The 20,329-nt window shown below is 41.7% G+C and overlaps 1 protein-coding gene across 1 annotated transcript in view; it reads left to right on the top strand.

The window, feature by feature from the left end:
* The window catches only part of LOC124805157 (carbonic anhydrase-related protein 10-like), a 383,495-nt gene that overhangs the window by 196,391 nt on the left and 166,775 nt on the right, over nucleotides 1-20,329 (top strand). The window contains exon 2 of the mRNA XM_047265635.1: nucleotides 2,569-2,616. Within this exon, the coding sequence (XP_047121591.1) occupies nucleotides 2,569-2,616 (48 nt within the window). The remainder of the gene's footprint in view (nucleotides 1-2,568; nucleotides 2,617-20,329) is intronic.

Here is a 20,329-nt window from a genome sequence, read left to right as displayed (position 1 = left end):
CACTATCAGAATTTACTGCAGTTAATCCCTAAAGCACAGACACTTTGAAATAAATCAATCACTGTGGGAGTTTTCATCAATGCAGCACTAACTTCCTCCCTTAACTTCAATAGAAACTGTAGTGTCTCTAGATACCTTTTTGCATTCAGAATTGTGCAAATAATCAACTATTTATTTTCATTAGATTTTAACACGCAGGGTGCTCGGATGCCAGTATTTATGTGGAGTGGATCTTAAGAGGTATCATGAGGGGAACCAAAACAAGGATGACACAGAAATTTCACAGAATTTGCCTTATTATTGCAAATTAAACAACATTTAAATGTACTGGTTCATACTTTGACATAAATCTGACCTCTTAGATTTGATGAAGTGATGGTGAAATGTTGGTGGCGAGTACATGGTGGCTACCCGGTCCTTCTTCTGGAGGTAATTTGCTCTATTATCTTCTTCTTGGCGACGATACTTCAAACATTAGAGCCTTTTTCAGTTATAGAGCGCCATTTTATAGCCGTACACATCCGAGGCGCTTCCATATTAGTCCAGGTACTGGATGCCACCCTCGGCATTTACGCTGTCCACTCACTTGCTGCTCAGACCAGACTGTCCAGTAGCTAGCTGCCGACTGACTGTGTTCTCTCTCACTTGGCATCAATACTGAGCGCCACATCCACCTTTTAGCCCACGCCAACCAGATTCTGGCGCGCGCCAACTCACTTCCATTACAAATGGGAAAAACTGTTGCTTTAAATTTTATGCAATACACGTCCCTAGGTATGAACCAACTTTTACATAGTTGTAAACAATTTTTTTTAAAAAATCTTAATATTTAAACACATTAACATGTCAATTCAAAAGCCACATACTTACATTACATTTTCCTCCAATTAATACAAAGAATTTAAATAGTAAAGGGAAATCAGTTTACACAACTTTTCACTTCATTACAATAGGTCAAAGACATTACATAGTGAAAAAATATATACATGAAATTGAACAGAGTTTATCAGTAAAAAATATTTATAGTATTATGGTGTTACAGGGTCAATAAAAAGTCCCCAGTCTTCGGGATTATGCTCCATTCCAGACCATTTACTTCACTGCATGATGCAACGTTGTTCTTCATTTTTAGGGAATGGCGTTAAGTCTCTTTCACAATGTCTACGGAGACACTTCCACATTCCTTTCGACGAGTTCTAATCTTTAGGTTTATGTTCAGTCTCCGGTGACTATTAAATGTCAATATTACTACTTAAAAACAGCTCCTGTTCAGAAAACAAATGCTAAGATTCATTTTTGGTCTTTACGGAAAGAAGTGCTTTGATGCCATCCTGCAGGAGGTACCAGCATTTCGATCCTGAAGCAAGTGACTCTGCTTTACTGTTAGGTAACACGAGATCACCAACCAAGACATTTAAATTCTGCTATGTTAGAAAATGAGGTTCGGTTCTAGTAACTCCTTTCGTATAGTCTGCGCACAACGTTGTAATTCACTAACGTTATCATCATTTACAAAATCTTCAGTTACATTTTCGTCATATGGTGGCCTAGGTTTGTAAATCGCTGATCCATGAGGCGTTGGTCGAGCTGCCGATTTTGAAGACCGATAATTTACAATCTGCTCTGGCTTTGAACCAATTCCAGATACATTCGTTAAGTGGAAGTAGCAGTCTGTTACATAATCCTTAGATTCTTGTCATAACATAGTAATTGCAAAAGAAATATGACAGGTCCCTTTTAACAAGCCATTTTATTATGTTACACACTCGTCACAACAGATTTGTGATCCCAAAATTTATTTTCAAAATAACACTCGTAAGCTCTTTTAATTTGAGAAGTCGAATTTCACCCCTGCGCTTTTAAGGTGAATTCGTCATAATCATAAAAAATGTTTTCTTCGTTTGCACACATGCGAGACATGTTGCTCCTTCTAAAATACAGTGTTTAAGAATCCACAGCATTAGCCGACACTACGCTTGTCATTTCACAGCTGAAGAACGCACATGGTTAGGTTCTTTGATTAAATAAAGCTTCTACTTCCCCGGCAAATAAGAAGGACACTTTCTCTCTGTAACATTTCTTCCCCCTTACTTGTTATTAGAGCAAACATTGCCCGTTATTGTAAGAAAAAAGTTTATTGATGAGATTTTTGTCATTCGTGAAGTCACAGGCTAAAATCTCGTAAAACAAGTATATCAGCTGTTGACATCATTAAATAAGATTGTGCTCTTTTAATCGCTGAGTTTAGCAGCCTATGCCAATAAAAGTAAGAGCAGTTTTAAGTGTTGCAAAAATCTGGCGTTGAATGGACATTTCTGACGGTATTTTTGAATTTGTCAGGCACCACTACATAAGAATCAACTGAATTTATTTATTTATTTAAGGGTTTCTTGTTGGCCAGTGTGTGTCTAATTCTCCACTCCAAGACAGATGCACTAAAACGGTATTACAATTATCACAGCGAAACAAAAACAAATTTTGCGTCGGAGAATATCTGTATTCTGTAGCATGATATTTTTCACCTAGTTAAAACGAATTTCATAATTATATTTCTTTATCTGATTGCAGGTTCTTACGCCAGCTGGGACGAATGGTGGACGTATGACGGTATATCTGGTAAGTAGTTTCCTACAGGTCAGACTAATTTAATGCTACGCAACTGCTCCTGTGTAACTACTAAACCCGTAGAAGGAGCATATTTAGCGTTACAGAACCTAAAAAGGGCAGATGTGGTGTGTGACCCGATAGATCTACCTATTCTTTCATTAGTAACAATGCAAAGGAATAATTTCTCACCTTTCATTTTTGTCCAACTTAAGGCTTATGCTGATCGAGCGAAAATGTAATTTGGGACGCATATAAGAAAGCGGATCTTGAATGATAACACACTTCTTTTGTTAACAGAGCATTGTATTAGAGAAGGCTGAAGTTGTAACAAGACATACATAGGGATAAAAATGACTAATACCGCATAATAAGCTACTTAGAAGAAATCAATAATCAGAATATGTCCTACATATTGATCCCACTGCGACCTGAAAGTTAGGTTAATAACAAATCGTACAGAGATCTTTCTTCCTAAGCGACATCCTTGACCACAAGGCGAAGAGAACATAACATACTATGCGAAGAAAAGTATAATCCGATTTGTGGAACATACCTCTTGTGAAAGCTGAGGTAACACCAGATTAGTAGAATATGCAAAGATAACTGTAATTTAAGATCAGTGACTAAAGCGGCCATTTAATTGAGGGTAACGACCATGATTGCATAACCGGAAATACAGTCCTCTTCGAAAGAGTTGATCTGGAGCCACATAAACTCTCTTGTTGGTAATTTAATTTAGCATCTATGTCACAGCTCTGATATGTAAGAGTTTTGCTGAATTGAAGACAATATAGGAAAAGACAAAGAACAGAATCTTAAAATACTCAGAGAGCGGATGATTTGTGTGAGTAGTATTGGAGAATCACTTCATAATGATTCTACATCAGTCTGCTTTATAGGTTATAAAAAAGTCAACCAACTATAAGTAGACTCTCAAAATTATGGTTTCGTAAAAACAAAATGGAAGACACGCGGATTCTGTTTATTAATTGCTTTTATTACAGTGATGCGACTCAGATTTACTTTTATTTTCTATATAACTTAACATAACGCTACACGTTTCGAGCATTTTCCTATGGCGTGTAGACATTTAGGCATACGATATTTAATGATAAAATGTCATAATTAATTTAAATTAACGCAGAAACATTACAGAGATAATTTTATGCACTGCGGTGGATGGGGGAGGAGAAATCGAAATCCAGCGGTACCTGCCCATAGCGGGCTCGTCAGTGAGGAAGACAAGTACTGCCGCACAATTTCAGTGCCTAAGAACTCCGTTTCCAACGCGGAAGGCGAGTGCTGCCGCCTACTTCAAGGACTTTGACACTTCAGGGACTCAGGTCGTTTTCCGCAAGACTGAGTCGTTACCGCGGAAGCGGCGGTATGTCCAAATGCTGCACCAGCAGACTACGGCTGTGGCCCGGGAGACGGCACAGGGCTCTTGGTTTGGCCTTCGTCGAAAAAAAGGGCTACAGCTAGATTAACAAAAGCATCTTGCGGCAGTGACTACAATACGCATAGCAGGTGGCAATCTCGTAGGCATTTAAATAGGCAGAAACACCATCAGAAAATAGTGTTGGAGCTTCTGTCAGGCCTACTGCCGCTCATGAAATGAAAAACCTTTGGTATAAACATAATGCAAGATTATGTTTTGCAGTACCTGTATTTTGGGAGTGTTTTGAATTCATTGAAAAGAAGATGGTACTCATATGAGTGAAGGCAATCATAGCTCTTCATGATTATGACAAACAAACAAGTGGTGCAGGGCTAATAGCATAATAACTAAACTCTGACAATGTACTTTACTAAGCTTAAGACAAGCATGTTAAATTGCTCGAAAAGAATTTTAAATACAAACCAATCACAGCATTACAGACACTTGAAACAGACCCAGCGACAGCAAATATACTCTACAAATGAATGTTTTACTAATACACTGTGCGATAAAAATGATCAGTTATTTGAAACCCCGTAATTGCCTCCCACTGCGACGCATAAGTTGAATATATGGTTCAAAGATATGTAACACCTTCCTCTGTAATGGTGTAGGTCGTGCCGCCATGCGACATCATTCTCAGCCTCGACAACGCTTCAGACAGCACGGTGTCGACACTCGCGAAAATAAGGCTACAGTTCAGCAGTTCATATCACATCTAGGATGGGTTAATATTGTCACATTGGCACTATATTTCATCGTATTTCTGCGCAGTGTTGCCGCGGACGTGCGACACGATCGGGAGGTCGTCACAGCCCCTCATACCTGCATTCCATCCCTCCAGCTGACGCCTCTGCATTGTAGGTCAGCGTTGATTTCCCGCGGCTTTCTTATCAGTGGCCGAAGAAAACATTCCAGACACATTTACGCTCATAATCGGCACGAAAAGCGCGCGCGGGGTGGCATAAAGGACGTCAATGAAACCATCCCTTTCTCTGGGGCATTGATTCCCGCACATTTCGCGGTCGAAACCGACATTCCGCAGTGCGATGCGCAACAGGCAGAGCTTTCTGAGAACCTTTGACACTGCTAACATCCTTGGGTGTATAAACCCTTCTCCAAGGGACGTTGTAGGGCTGCGTAGCAATTGAACGTGATGAAACCCCTTTGGAGAACAGTGTGATTGCAATTTTTGCTCTCGTAAACAGGTACGAAAAATTGCTTCTGGGGTGACGAAGAGGATAAAAACCAAGTCTCTACAGTGGGTAAAAAAACTGCAAAGGAAAATTTGTAAACTCGTAACGAAGATCGGGACTGTAACTTTGAACTACCAGTTTGCGTCGAGTGAGTAGGTATATCCAGACATGTAGTTTATAGGGCAACACGTACACTGATATGCCAAAAGATTAAGACCACTGCCCACTGCGACGATGGATGCCACCTGGGGGCGTTGTGGGCGCTTGACCCGGTAACAGAATTATGTATCCGGGGTAGACACGGACGGGCGATCACCCTAGCGAAGGTAGAGACTCCAGACAAGGAAATCCACTGAGATAAGCAACCTTGACAAGGGAAGATTATTATTGAGCATGGCCTACGAACGAGTACCTCGGCAGCGGTGAAGCTGGCCGAGTGTTCACGTGCTACTCTAGTAAGCGTCTTCGAAACGAAGTAGAGAGAGTCAGTGAAACTACCACCGTGCGCTAAATGGGCGTCCACGAATCTTCAGAGAAAGTCGGTTTCGGAGGCTGGTTTGCTCTGTACAGTAGGGTATTTTGTGATCTGTCGCATCTCTGCCGAAAGGCTACAGTTCCGGATCACGCGCAAGTGTTTCGGAGCATATTTTTTATCGCACATTGCTGAACATGGAGCTAGGCAGTAGACCATCACTACATGTTCACATGTTGACCCAAAGACATCGTCAATTACAATTGCGGTGTGCACGTGACCCTTGGAATTCAATCATCGATCACTGTAAACGTGCCGGTTTTTCGGGTGGATCACGTTTCTGCTCCAATAAGTCGATGGTCTTCTTTACAAACGCCATCAACGAGATGAACGGCGGCTCGACCACGGACGCAGGCTGGTTGGAACACTGATATGCTGTGGGAGACATTCTCCTGAGCTTCGTTAAACCTTTGGTAGTAAACGCAGACATGCTGACTGTAGCGAGCCATCTGAATCCGTTCATGCTTCATGTCTTCCCCGCGGCGATATCACCTTTCACACAAGTATAATTGTCCGTGTCTCGAAGCCAGTACCGTGGCACAGTTGTTAGAGAAGCATTATAGTGAACCCACGTTGATTTCTCGGCAAATCAAATTCACTTGACGGAAATCATACTGACCTCATCTGGCTTTCTGTCTGGTACCTTCACCTCGTTCGCAAATCAGTGGCCGGTTATTTACGTGAATTATATGGCTTTGCGCAGACATCTATGCCGCATACCTCGCCCAACAAGCTGGTGGATCCGTGATACGCAGAATCAGTGACACATCGCGTTCCGAAGACAAACAATCTATTAAACAGATCAAAATAGTCTGGCTAAACAGTGCAATAATTTAAGTAGACTGGAATTAACGTATGCCGTATGCTGGAGAAAACTGTCTTATATGTATTACAAAATAAACTACTTAATATGACTACTACAAAATAATGAATTTTTTGCCGTAATTTAGTGACGCAGCGCTGAAGCTGCTGGACCTGGGTTCGTCCCCTGGGCATAGTTCTACAAGCCGCGTCTTTCAGGAACCGGGCCACAAAACGCAAGAAGACGTGGCAATGCCGTTCTCCGCGTGTGCGTCCACCGACGCCCTGAATGAAGGTGTGCACGTGTAATTGTTAGATGGTGGTGGTTGTTGTTGGGATGTTTAAGGGTGACTAAACAGCGAAGGTCATCAGTATTCCAAATTGTTAGAGTTTAATGGAATAATAAAAGATGCCCAGTAGAGAGTCGAACGCTTCTTAACAAACACGAAGATGGCTCTCGCCACCCAGAAGCGGTTATTGAGCCCGCGACCCGCTACAAAGCCATGAAACCACGGGTCGCTGGTACAATAAACCCATTATAATGGCCTTGCTTCGCCAGCTGGTGTGGCCTAGCGGTTCTAAGAGCTTCAGTCTGGAACCGCGAGACCGTTATGGTCGCTGGTTCGAATCCTGCCTCGGGCATGGATGTGTGTGATGTCCTTACATCTACATCTACATCCATATTCTGCAAGCCACCTGACGATGTGTGACAGAGGGTACCTTGAGTACCTCTACCGGTTCTCCCTTCTATTCCAGTCTCGTATTGTTCGTGGAAAGAAGGATTGTCGGTATGCCTCTGTATGGCTCTAATCTCTCTGATTTAATCCTCATGGTCTCTTCGAGAGATATACGTAGGAGGGAGCAATATACTGCTTGACTCCTCGGTGAAGGTATGTTCTCGAAACTTCAACAAAAGCCCGTACCGAGCTACTGAGCGTCTCTCCTGCAGAGTCTTCCACTGGAGTTTATCTATCATCTCCGTAACGTTTTCGCGATTACTAAATAATCCTCTAACGAAGCACGCTGCTCTCCGTTGGATCTTCTCTTCTGGCACGGATCCCGCACTGCTGAGCAGTATTCAAGCAGTGGGGGAACAAGTGTACTGTAACCTACTTCCTTTGTTTTCGGATTGCATTTCCTTAGGGTTCTTCCAATGAATCTCAGTCTGGCATCTGCTTTACCGACGATCAACTTTATATGATCATTCCATTTTAAATCACTCCTGATGCGTACTCCCAGATAATTTAAGGAATTAACTGGCTTCCAGTTGCTGACCTGCTATGTTGTAGCTAAATGATATGGGATCTTTCTTTCTATGTATTCGCAGCACATTACACTTGTCTACATTCAGATTCAATTGCCATTCCCTGCACCATGCGTCAATTGGCTGCAGATCCTCCTGCATTTCTGTACAATTTTCCATAGTTACAACCTCTCGATATACCACAGCATCCGCAAAAAGCCTCAGTGAACTTCCGATGTCATCCACAAGGTCATTTATGTATATTGTGAATAGCAACGGTCCTACGACACTCCCCTGCGGCACACCTGAAATCACTCTTACTTCGAAAGACTTCTCTCCTTTGAGAATGACATGCGTTCTGCTATCTAGAAAATCTTCAATCCAATCACACAATTGGTCTGATAGTCCATATGCTCTTACCTTGTTCATTAAACGACTGTGGGGAGCTGTATCGAACGCCTTGCGGAAGTCAAGAAACACGGCATCTACCTGGGAACCCGTGTTTATGGCCCTCTGAGTCTCGTGGACCAATAGCGCGACCTGGAATTCACACGATCGTCGTTTTCGAAACCCGTGCTGATTCCTACAGAGTAGATTTCTAGTCTCCAGAAAAGTCATTATACTCTAACATAATACGTGTTCAAAAATTCTATAATTGATCGACGTTAGAGATATCGGTCTATAGTTCTGGACATCTGTTCGACGTCCCTTCTTGAAAACGGGGATGACCTGTGCCCTTTTCCAATCCTTTGGAACGCTACGCTCTTCTAGAGACCTAAGGTATACCGCTGCAGGAAGGGGGGACGTTCCTTCGCGTACTCTGTGTAAAATCGTATCCCATCATGTCCAGCGGCCTTTCCTCTTTTGAGCTATTTTAATTGTTTCTCTATCCCTCTGTCGTCTATTTCGATATCTACCATTTTGTCATCTGTGCGACAATGTATAGAAGGAACTGCAGAGCCGTCTTCCTCTGTGAAACAGCTTTGGAAAAGACATTTAGTATTTCGGCCTTTAGTCTGTCGTCCTCTGTTTCAGTACCATTTTGGTCACAGAGTGTGTGGACTTTTTTTTTATCCACCTACCGCTTTGACATAAGACCAAAATTTCTTAGGATTTTCTGCCAAGTCAGTACATAGAACTTTACTTTCGAATTCATTGAACACTTCTCGCTTGGCCCTCCTCACATTACATTTTGCTTCGCGTAACTTTTGTTTGTCTGCAAGGCGTTGACTATGTTTATGTTTGCGGTGAAGTTCCCTTTGCTTCCGTAGCAGTTTTCTAACTCGGTTGTTGTACCACGGTGGCTCTTTTCCATCCCTTACAATCTTGTTCGGCACATACTCATCTAACGCATACTGTACGATAGTTTTGAACTTTTTCCACTGATCCTCAACATTATCTGTACTTTAAAAAAAACTTTTGTGTTGAGCCGTCAGGTACTCTGAAATCTGCTTTTTGTCACTTTTCCTAAACAGAAAAATCTTCCTACCTATTTTAATATTTCTATTTACGGCTGAAATCATCGATGCAGTAACCGCTTTAGTTACGTTTCAGTAGTTCTAAGTTCTAGGGGACTGATGGCCTCAGATATTGCTCAGAGCCATTGAAACGTTTTTATTTTTTTGGCCTTGCTTCCACGGAAGTGGGTTCATAAGGCGTGAAAAAATTGAGAAAAGAAAGGGGAGGTTGGCACTCTGCACAGTGAATAGATGGACGATGGAGCAAAGCTCTATGAACATTTCAGATTGTCAGGAAATTCATTCACCTAGCTATTGAACAAGTTTTAAGTTCATCTTAAAATGCTATACTACCACTGAAGAGAACCCATCGCACCAAATAAGCACTCGCTATGAATATATGAAATTGGTATTCAGTACTATATTCTGCTGTATAGATTTGAGTGTTTCTTTCTGTTTCGCGCGATACCGATTGATTACCGCTAAGACCAAATGTGAAATTTTCGTTTGTTATATCCCTACTGTCTACCTTTTTCGTGTATTTGGCCACTGAAATGCGCTAAACACGATTTCATGGGCCATAATATGGTTCACGAGATCATACGAGAAACCTGCAAAGTAGTTAGAGACAATATGAAGGACGAATTGATACCTATTGCAACAGAAGAAATATGGAAGAACATCGCTAAGTTTTTTTAATAAATGTGGCATTTTTCCTAACTTCATACACGCTTCTTTTCAGACTCCCTCGAACAATGGATCACTGTTCTTTAATGACACAGTCCAAGCTGATCCTTGTAAATTTATATGAGCTGAATCCAAATCTAGCGTTAGTCGTCTTGTATCACTCACAGTTTTTGAACAAGATACTTTTTACATTTAGTATACAAATCCTATGCTACACGGTAAATGGGGAAGTTAATGAAACGCTTTATTACAACATAAGCATGGTTTGTATTTACAAGAAGCTACTTAAAACAATGGCATGTGTTAACCCATGTTTCACTTGTCAGCTGGAATTGGTTTGTATTATCTTTCTGTTTTTTCTTTGAAGCTTCTTGTGTAGCTTTCTCTACGATGAGTCGCTTGGTAAACTCTGTGAAGTGACCAACAGCAGTCCCGCATCATGTTGATGTTCCAGCGGCCTTGGTAGCGTTTTTGCATCACTTAAATGTCCTGGTGAAAACGCTCTCCTTGCTCCTCACTAACGTCTCCCATATTGTCCGGGAAGTAGTCACGGTGACTGTTCAAATAGTGAACTTTCAAACTCATTAAACATCGTAAAGTTTTAAACTTCTTTAACATTGTAGCTATAATAGAAACATAATCTGGGTCTTTTTCACCTTCTAAGAACTTTGTAACGACTTGCTTGATTGATACTCATGCTTCATTCTCGTTTAAGGTCATTGTGGATTCAAAGTTAACATCAAACATCAATATTGTAATGTCAGGTCTGGAAAGATGCCTTCTTTTAGTTTAGCTTCTGAAAGGTGTGGAAACATAAGAAATTAGTTGTGTTTAAATAGGATTTAAATCGTCTAGTGGTTCAGGAACCGGCAAATCTACACCACGCCCTACTGGTCGGATGGCGGATGGAAGGTTAGGGTAGCTTATTACCTTCTTATTTTTCTAATTATGACCAGTAATATCAACACTGAAAAAGTAGCAATCATCTAAATTATTTATTTTTCTCCCTCCATATCATGGGAACAGCAAATCTGAAGGCTTTTTTCTCCTTTTTGGACCATTTTCTCAAATCTTCAACACACACATAACATACCTTTTGCAGCGCCCAAGATTTATCTTGATCGCCCAATTTAGATCGAAGAAATGATAGATAATGTTTTCACAGAGTCTTTAATGTTTATTTGGTATTCTTTAATCACAAATGTATCACAAATATAATAAAAACTGTCAACGGAATTTTTACAACCACGATTAGACATTGTACTGAGCACATGTACAGGAAACGGAAAAGTGAGGTTAGGTTGATAGTAAACAAAACGCCATCTGTTGACAAAAATAGAATCGACCATTTTTTGCCAGAAAATGTTTTTCAACAGTGCTACCAACGTCATTTACATTCATTACACCTCCTTTTTAAATTATTCTAACTATATAAAAGCTGTTACATATTTAAAAAAAATTGCTTAATTTAATAAATTTAACTGTAAAATGTGAAGAAATGGTGGGTGGTACAGTTATTTAAGTATCATATTTGGATTTCCCACCCTAAAACACATAAGAATAAGGTATTTTCAGCAAAAAATGTTTCCCCTCCTTGGTCTGTGTTATACAAAGACATCCTCCATAGCTCTGTCGCCTCCTGTGGATGCTCAATGTAACTGTGGTATATTGCTACTGACGTCGGGCCATATGGAAAGAAAATGTTACAGCTAGAGCCAATGTTCTTAAACCATGATCTTTTACTCTGCTGGCAGTATTCGTTGATGTAAAATTAGAAATGTGCTGTATGTACTTACCAGTTATTTTTATTTCTGCTCCTCTTCCATTGTAGAGTGTATACTTCAGCTCCGTGCCCATGTACACGAGATTACAGAGATCATCCAACACATGATAGTTGCACATTTATTCATTAACTTTTTTCTCATTCGTGTTGATAAAATACTTCACCACAACACAACCTGAACGTGCTGCGGCCGTGAAGTGAGAAAATAACGGAAGCAAGTAATACGGCGATCGCGGTACGCAGTCGGCGAGAGCAAGGTTAGCGGTGTGAGACGGTTGCGCTACGGAAAACTGTAAACACTGCCCTTCAAATTCCAGGAACAGCATCTTCAAACGCCTTGGCATTATAACAGGCCAGTCCCCTGTCACAGATGTGTGTGTGCGTGCGTGCATGTGTGTGTGGCCTTTGACCTACAACCACATGTGAGACTCGTAGTCCGGTATTCGCGTCAAATGTCTTTATAAAAGACCTGGCCCGTGGTACCAAGGTCACTGCTTGTGCGCTACCGTACACAGCATAGGCCAGGCTAGTGACAGATTCTTATCTCTTTCTATCACACTCAGTTATGTTATTCTTAGTCACGTCACACGCCGAAATATATGTTCATAAATATGAGGGACCAATCGCCATAACATGTTTTCAAAATGCAAGTAATGTGATGAGAGTACTGAGTGCAATAGTGACAGTAGTAATATTATACGCACCATAGAGAAAAACATAGACGATTAATCACTGAGAGCAACACCGCTGACGAAGATAAACCACCGGAACCTTGGTTCAAATGGCTCTGAGCACTATGGGACTTAACATCGATGGTCATCAGTCCCCTAGAACTTAGAACTACTTAAACCTAACTAACCTAAGGACAGCACACAACACCCAGCCATCACGAGGCAGAGAAAATCCCTGACCCTGCCGGGAATCGAACCCGGGACCGGAACCTTGGATTTGGACAGAAACAAAATACAGTCCAAAAAATGGAACTAAGCAACATCTGGTGTAATGTCGCCGCAGGCTGCCACAATACGCTGTTTCACATCCTCTGGGGTTGTAGGCACATCACGGTACACGTTCTCATTTAACGTACCCCACAGAAAGAAGTCCAGACGTGTAAGATCAGGAGAACGGGCTGGCCAATTTATGTGTCCTCCACATCCTATGAAACGCCCGTCGAACATCCTGTCAAGCGTCAGCCTAGTGTTAATTGCGGGATGTGCAGGTGCACCATCATGCTGATACCACATACGTCGACGCGTTTCCAGAGGGACATTTTCGAGCAACGTTGGCAGATCATTCTGTATAAACGCGATGCATGTTGCAGCTGTTTGGGCCCCTGCAATGAAGTGAGGACCAATGAGGTGGTCGCCAATGATTTCGCACCATACATTTACAGTCCACGGTCGCTGTCGCTCTACCTGTCTGAGCCAGCGAGGTTTGTCCACGGACAAGTAATGCATGTTCCGTAGATTCACTGCCCCGTGGTTTGTGAAACCCGCTTCATCGGTGAACAGGTAGAACTGCAACGCATTCTCTGTTAATGCCCATTGGCAGAATTGCACTCGATGATTAAAGTCATCACCATGTAATTGCTGATGTAGCGACGGGTAAAAGCGGTGACGATGCAGTATGCGCATGACACTACTTAACTCAGTTCACCGGCTCACGCAATGTCCCGTGTACTCATGTGTGGGTTCATGGCAACAGCAGCTAACACACCAACTGCACCCGCTTCTCCTGTGACGGGCCTGTTACGGAACCGTTTGCGTGCTACGACCATACCTGTTGCATACAGTTGGCGGTAGATGTTTTGCAATGTGCGGCACGTTGGATGCTCTCTGTCCGGGTACCGTTCTCCGTACACCCTGCAGGCTTCAGCTGCATTTCGTCGACACTCGCCATAGGTGAGTATCATCTCTGCCTTTTCAGAGTTCGAATACACCGTGGTCACAGTTCCTACAACACTACACTATCACAGACGTCTGGTAAAACGGTGTACTACAGTTGGTCTGCGTGCGGAGACGAATGCAGAATAACAATAGCAGCAAGCGCTACATGCGGACACTGCGACAGCTAGACCAAACCACAACAGTGCACTACAGCCACACTCTTAAACACGGTCGTCATCGTAAACATGTCTCTGCAGATGCTGCTCGTCGACCGTGGCCCGTGTTTGTTACAACACGCAACTGAACGTCGGAGGTTTCAAGCGTCAACTTTACGTTACAGTATCTCCGGATGTAATGGACATTTTACAATGCAACAAACGGCACTGATTACGTATTTGTTCATATGTTCAGATGTGCTAACAAAACTAACGGGGTGCCATTTAAAAAAACGTAGGTTTGTATTAAAAAACATACTTCCGTGCATTTTTTTATGGTTTGTATTAAACAGTTACACAAGCCCCTCTCCTCACGTTCGGTCTGTGGAATCGATTCGTTAATATTTGATGTGGTTTACGAAATATATCGAGCGGTAATGTTAGGTGACTCACCCTGTATAGCACAGCTCATGTAAACCAGAATAATTGGATTATATTGCATTACTGTAAAGAATATCTGCAAACACATTAAATTTTATTCATTTTAAGAGAAATAGGTAGCTGCGTAAAAATACGTCCAAGAAGAGCAAAGTTAAAAAGGAGTAGAAGTTCAATTTTCACAGACATCATGGAGGATGTTAACAGCATACATTTGGAAGCTTTGTCGCTTCATTGAGAGGATTTATTGAATACGTTGTAAATCTTAATTGGGATGGCCGATCGGAAATGTGAATCTTATCCCTTTCCAATTGGATTCGTGGGCTTTACTCTGAGCGCCACATCCCTAGGCCAATACATAAACCACGATATAATTTAACAGTGTTCAGAGTGGTAATGGTAAGATAAAAAGCAATATCGATTTATTATGATGCCTTTATAAGCGGGTGACACACAATAGAGTTCATTACAGGTAAGGGCGTTTGGGAAAGTTTTCAAGAATATGATCCTCTGTGATAATTGCGGTACAGTGTTCTCAGGAGCACGGGCGCTCGCAGATATTTGCGTAGTGCTTGAGGGTAAAATTCTAAAATTTTTATTGTTGATGTAACTGGTTTGTCAGTTTCGAAACAGGAAGTTAAGACTTATTATTCTCAAATAATTCATATGTATGGACTTGGCACAGTCAACCCTTTCAGATCTGAATTTTCTCAGGAGGAAGAATTTTTCTTTACACTGTAATGCTATTAGCTGATTCTGTAAATGATTTTAGATTTATGCAAAAATGTGACCCGGCTTCAAAATATACTTTGTACACTTGGCTTCTTTTTATGGACTGAAATAAACAATTTTGAAATGTTCGCTGATGTCATTAGCAAACTGATTATTCAACAATTACCATACAAAATAACAGCAACAATTTTCATTTATACAGTGGGATATAACTAACCAACCACTTTCTTGTGTTCTAGCGGTCACAAGCTGCTGTGCACTGCTACATTTGCTCGTTGATATTTGTATAGTAAAGTCCAACAATTGGCAGAACTTTTACATGATAAAAAAGATTGAACATCTACAGATGTGTACATGAGGTTTCCTCTGTGTAAAAACTCTTCTGTTGCGAATAAGAGGCAGTAAAATTTAATGTACACAGTTGTAGCCAGTTGGAATGAAAGAGTTAAGGTCAGTTACTTTGCAGTCATTTACTCTGCACGTAACCGGTAAGCTTATTTCAATAGTATTGGAAGTACATCGTTAATATGAACATCAGTGGCACCTTTTTGAGTTAACGATAAATTATGTCCTTAAATGATAATACTTTTTCCGACGACATTGTAATTCCTTGACAGATAGCAAAGGACTTGAAACAGCTGTTGAATGGAATGAACAGTGTATTGAAAGGTTGATATAAAATGAAAATCAAGAAAAGCAAAACAAGGACTAAGGAATGTAATCCAATTAAATCTGACGACGCTGAGGGGGATTAGAGTAGGAAACGAAACACAGAACATAATAGGTGAGCTTTGTATTTTCGGTAGTAAAATAACTGATGATGACCGGAGCAGAGAGGATATAAAATTTTAACTTGTAATGGAAAGAAAAGTGCTTCTGAAGGAGAGACATTTGTTAATATCGAATATAGATTTTAGAGATGCGAAGTCCTTTCCGAAGGTATTTGTCCGGAGTGTAGCGTAACATGGAACTGAAACGTTGCGATAAACAGTTCAAACAAGAAGAGAAGGTTTTCAATGTGGTGCGACGGAAGAATGCTGAAAATCAGATGCAACTAGCGTGCAGGTATTGAAAATACATAGGGAAGAAAAGAAATTTGTGGCATAGCTTCACTAAAGGGAAGGTTCGGTTTACAGGACACATTCTGAGACATCAAAGGGTCACCACTTTAGTATTGGAGGAAACTGTGTGGGATAAAAGTCGTAGAGGGAGACCAGGAGATGAATACGGAAAGCTGGTTCAGAAGGATGTAGGCTAGAGTAATTATTCGGAGATGGAGAGACCTGCACAGATTAGGGTAGCACGGAGAGAAGCATCAAACCATACTCCGAACTGAAGACAACAAAAACAGCTTGTTAACACCCAGGATATCTATTGAGTTAAGAACTATAAATACTGTTGGAAAGTTACTCATATACCAATAGTATTACTATGACACAGAGGGCCTGTAATGCCGTACTACACCGCTCAGTGTTTGGGACCTTTTAGACTGAAATTTCACGTTATTTCCTCCTATCTTATAGTACAGAAAGTTTTTTTGTATGGATGTACAAAACTTCTCTACAGATCAGTCTTACTCTTCCTTGAGAACTAAATATGTAAGATGGTGTCCTGGTGGGATTTAGCGACGGTTGATGGGCAGTTATACATCCTCCATGTTTATGGTGTGTAGAAAATTTGGATGTGAATCTGAGTGCAATGGTTCAGAAATGGTTCAAATGGCTCTGAACACTATGGGACTTAACATCTGAGGTCATCAGTCCCCTAGAACTTAGAACTGCTTAAACCTAACTAACTTAAGGACATCACACACAGCCATGCCGGAGGCAGGATTCGAACCTGCGACCGTAGCGGCCGCACGGTTGTGCCATGGTAAGGATGGATCTTCGCCAGCTCCTCGATTAGGCCTGTGTGAGAGAGTGAGGAAGAACAGGTTGAGCACAGTATTTCGACATTGTTCTGTAGCCGTTCACATTCATCTTGACTCCAGAACAGTGCAGGAAACACCGCCGCATCCTGGAATGGCCACAATTTCACAGCACAACGTGGAAAAAATAGAATACGAGTATTATAGTCGTCGTACAATACCGTATGCATGTCCCCTTGGGAAGAAAACCGTTCTCAGAGGGGTACTTTGCGTAATTTTGGCCGTTATTTTCGATTGTTTAAATCTACTGGCCATTAAAATTGCTGCACCAAGAAGAAATGCAGATGATAAACGGGTATTCATTGGTCAAATATATTATACTAGATCTGACATGTGATAACATTTTCATTCAATTTGGGTGCATAGATCCTGAGAAATCAATATCCAGAACAACCACCTCTGGCCGAAATAACGGCCTTGATACGCCTGGGCACAGAGCTTGGATGGCGTGTATAGGTACAGCTGCCCATGCAACTTCAACACGATACCACAGTTCTTCAAGAGTAGTGACTGGCGTATTGTGACGAGCCAGTTGCTCGGCCACCAGTGAATAGACGTTTTTAATTTGTGAAAGATCTGGAGAATGTGCTGGCCAGGGCAGCAGTCGAACATTTTCTGTATCAACAAAGGACCTTACAGGAACTGCAACATGCGGTCGTTCAATACCCGGTTGATATGTAGGGTTTCGCAGGAATCGAATGAAGGGTAGACCCACGAGTCGTAACACATCTGAAATGTAACGTCCACTGTTCAGTGTGCCGTCAATGCTAACAAGAGGTGACCGAGACGTGTTACCAATGGCACCCCATACCACCACGCCGGGTGATACGCCAGTATGGCGATGACGAATACGTTTCAATGTGCGTTCACCACGATGTCGCCAAACACGGATGCGACCATCATGAAGCTGTAAAGAGAACCTGTATTCATGAGAAAAAATGACGTTTCGCCATTCGTGCACCCATGTTCGTCGTTGTGTACACCATCGCAGGCGCTCCTGTCTGTGATGCAGCGTCAAGGGTAACCGCAGCCATGGTCTCCGAGCTGATAGTCCATGCTGGTACAAACGTCGTCAAACTGTTCGTGCAGGTGGTTGTTGTCTTGCAGACGCCCCCATCTGTTGACTCAGGTATCGACACGTGGCTGTACGATCCGTAACAGCCATGCGGATAAGATGCCTGTCATGTCGACTGCTAATGATACGAGACCTTTGGGATCCAGCACGGCGTTCCGTATTACCCTCCTTAACCTACCGATTCCATATTCTGCTAACAGTCATTGGATCTCGATCAACGCGAGCAGCAATGTCGTGATACGATAAACCGCAATCGCGGTAGGCTACAATCCGACCTTTACAAAGTCGGAAATGTGATGGTACGCATTTTTCCTCCCTACACGAGGCATCACAACGCCAGTCACCTGGTGTTTCTGTATGAGAAATGGGTTGGAAACTTTCCTCATGTCAGCACGTTGTAGGTGTCGCCACTGGCGCTAACCTTGTGTGATTGCTCTGAAAAGCTAATCATTTGCATATCGCAGCATCTTCTTCCTGTCGGTAAAATTTTCCGTCTGTAGCACGTCATCTTCGTGGTGTAGCAATTTTAATGGCCAGTAGTGAGCTTACAAACTTAACGAAAGTAACCACCTCAGAGTTTGACAACAAACATCAAAAGAACACACAACACGAAAACTACCCTAAAGAAATTCGTGAACAACTAAGGATACGGCTATAATTTTGGTCAGTCATAACTGAGTGCGGTAAATAAATTTCGAATTTGGTAGTGATAATTACGTAACATGACGTCTTAATGAATGTAAACACAGTTTACGTAATTGACAGCTGTCAAAATCAAACTTTCCGTTGGTAGCTTTGCTTGCACCAATAGCGAGCGAACAGCTTTTCCATTACTGGCCGGCGCGGAATTTCATGGCGGACGCCGCAATTTACACGAACTAGGACATACCACAATCAGAACATGTAAATACGCCCGATAAAACACTGTCCACATACATGAAAATACACCCTGCAAAAGAACACCTAAAGCACACGCAGTAACAACAAAACAAATTAGTAAATAGAGAAAATAAACAGTGACAGCTACTGTTAAAGGTGGGTTCAAAAGCGATAACACCGATTTACGAACGATCTCTACAGAAACTACCTTTATTTTTCATGAAAGTAAATACTGAGAAAAGTTAGTTACAAAAGGAAAGGAAATACAGCTCAAACAGTTTGAAATGCTCTGTATCTTTATAGTGGGAGAACGCTTGGCGTTGCAGCTTATCTGTTTGTAGCGTAATTAATGTAGGCTTCATCAGTCATGAAAATGACATGGAATTATTATTCTCCGTATAATTCCTTTGGTGACAGACCGGTACGACGTGGTTGCTCTATGTACGTCCAAGTTCGTATGCGATAGATTACAAAATTCCATGGTAATATGGAAGAATGATTGCCTGTCGAACGCGCGGGTCGCTAAAATATATATCGAACGTGCGACTATATGCCGATCACAAGTCTATGATGGCTCGAATTATGGTAAATGTTTAGTGCGTAGTCAGGGGAAGATAGTCTATTGTTTCCGTTGTGAATAGCAATGAGCGCAAGCGTTCCAATTTCTAGCCCCATTAGTCTCACATGGCAACATCTAATTCCACGGTAATACAGTGTGGAAAGCTATATTTGTTCCAATACCTACATTTCCACAACTTGGGGCTGAGTGGGAAAATTGACCCTTCTGGCACTCTCGCTATTTCTTAGAGACATAGCAAGCGTATGTGCGGGTTATGGAAAAAAGAACTGTTGCCGGCGGCTTATATAACACGAGGAATAGTGCTTGAGGATGATGTCGCTGACGAGAAAAGTAAGTAATGTTACTACTTTCATTTGTAATTAACTGTAACTTTGTTATATTTCGTCTTTTGTTGTTGCTCTAGTGTACACGCAGAAACAGTATCCATAACTCGCTGCACCAGTCGTGTGGTCGACAACGAGTCGAACGTTCGATATACGAGGTCGTTAAGGTTCGCAGGTTCGATGGCCAGTAATTCCTGGTAATTACTCGTTCCATACATGAAAACAGCGCCACACATCACAATTAGTTTGCGAGTCTCCACGGCGACAGTTAATGTTTTAGCACGCCCCAAAGTTTATTAAGTTGAACATGAGATAACAAATTGAAAGTGCATTAGTTGGAGCAGTTCGGGTAGCTGCAAACAGTTCAGCTCTCACTGCAACTTTCAAAGTCCATTAACGCCAGCATCGCCACTGTTGTTTGAAGGATTCTACGAAACTCATAGCACTCACACAGTCTAACACTTTATTTCATAACGTTCACGTTGAAGTTTAGTTTAAGCCATAACCGAAAAATAAGAATGCGGCCATGAATTTTCGTGTGATTACTAGGTCTGTTCAAAAAATTCCGGAACATTCGTAAAATAGTGCCA

This window comes from Schistocerca piceifrons, chromosome 7 (genome assembly GCF_021461385.2).
Source record: "Schistocerca piceifrons isolate TAMUIC-IGC-003096 chromosome 7, iqSchPice1.1, whole genome shotgun sequence".
NCBI classification, from domain to species: Eukaryota; Metazoa; Arthropoda; class Insecta; order Orthoptera; family Acrididae; genus Schistocerca; species Schistocerca piceifrons.
The sequence above is the reverse complement of the archived record's forward strand: the minus strand, read 5'-3'. Positions and strand labels throughout refer to the sequence as shown.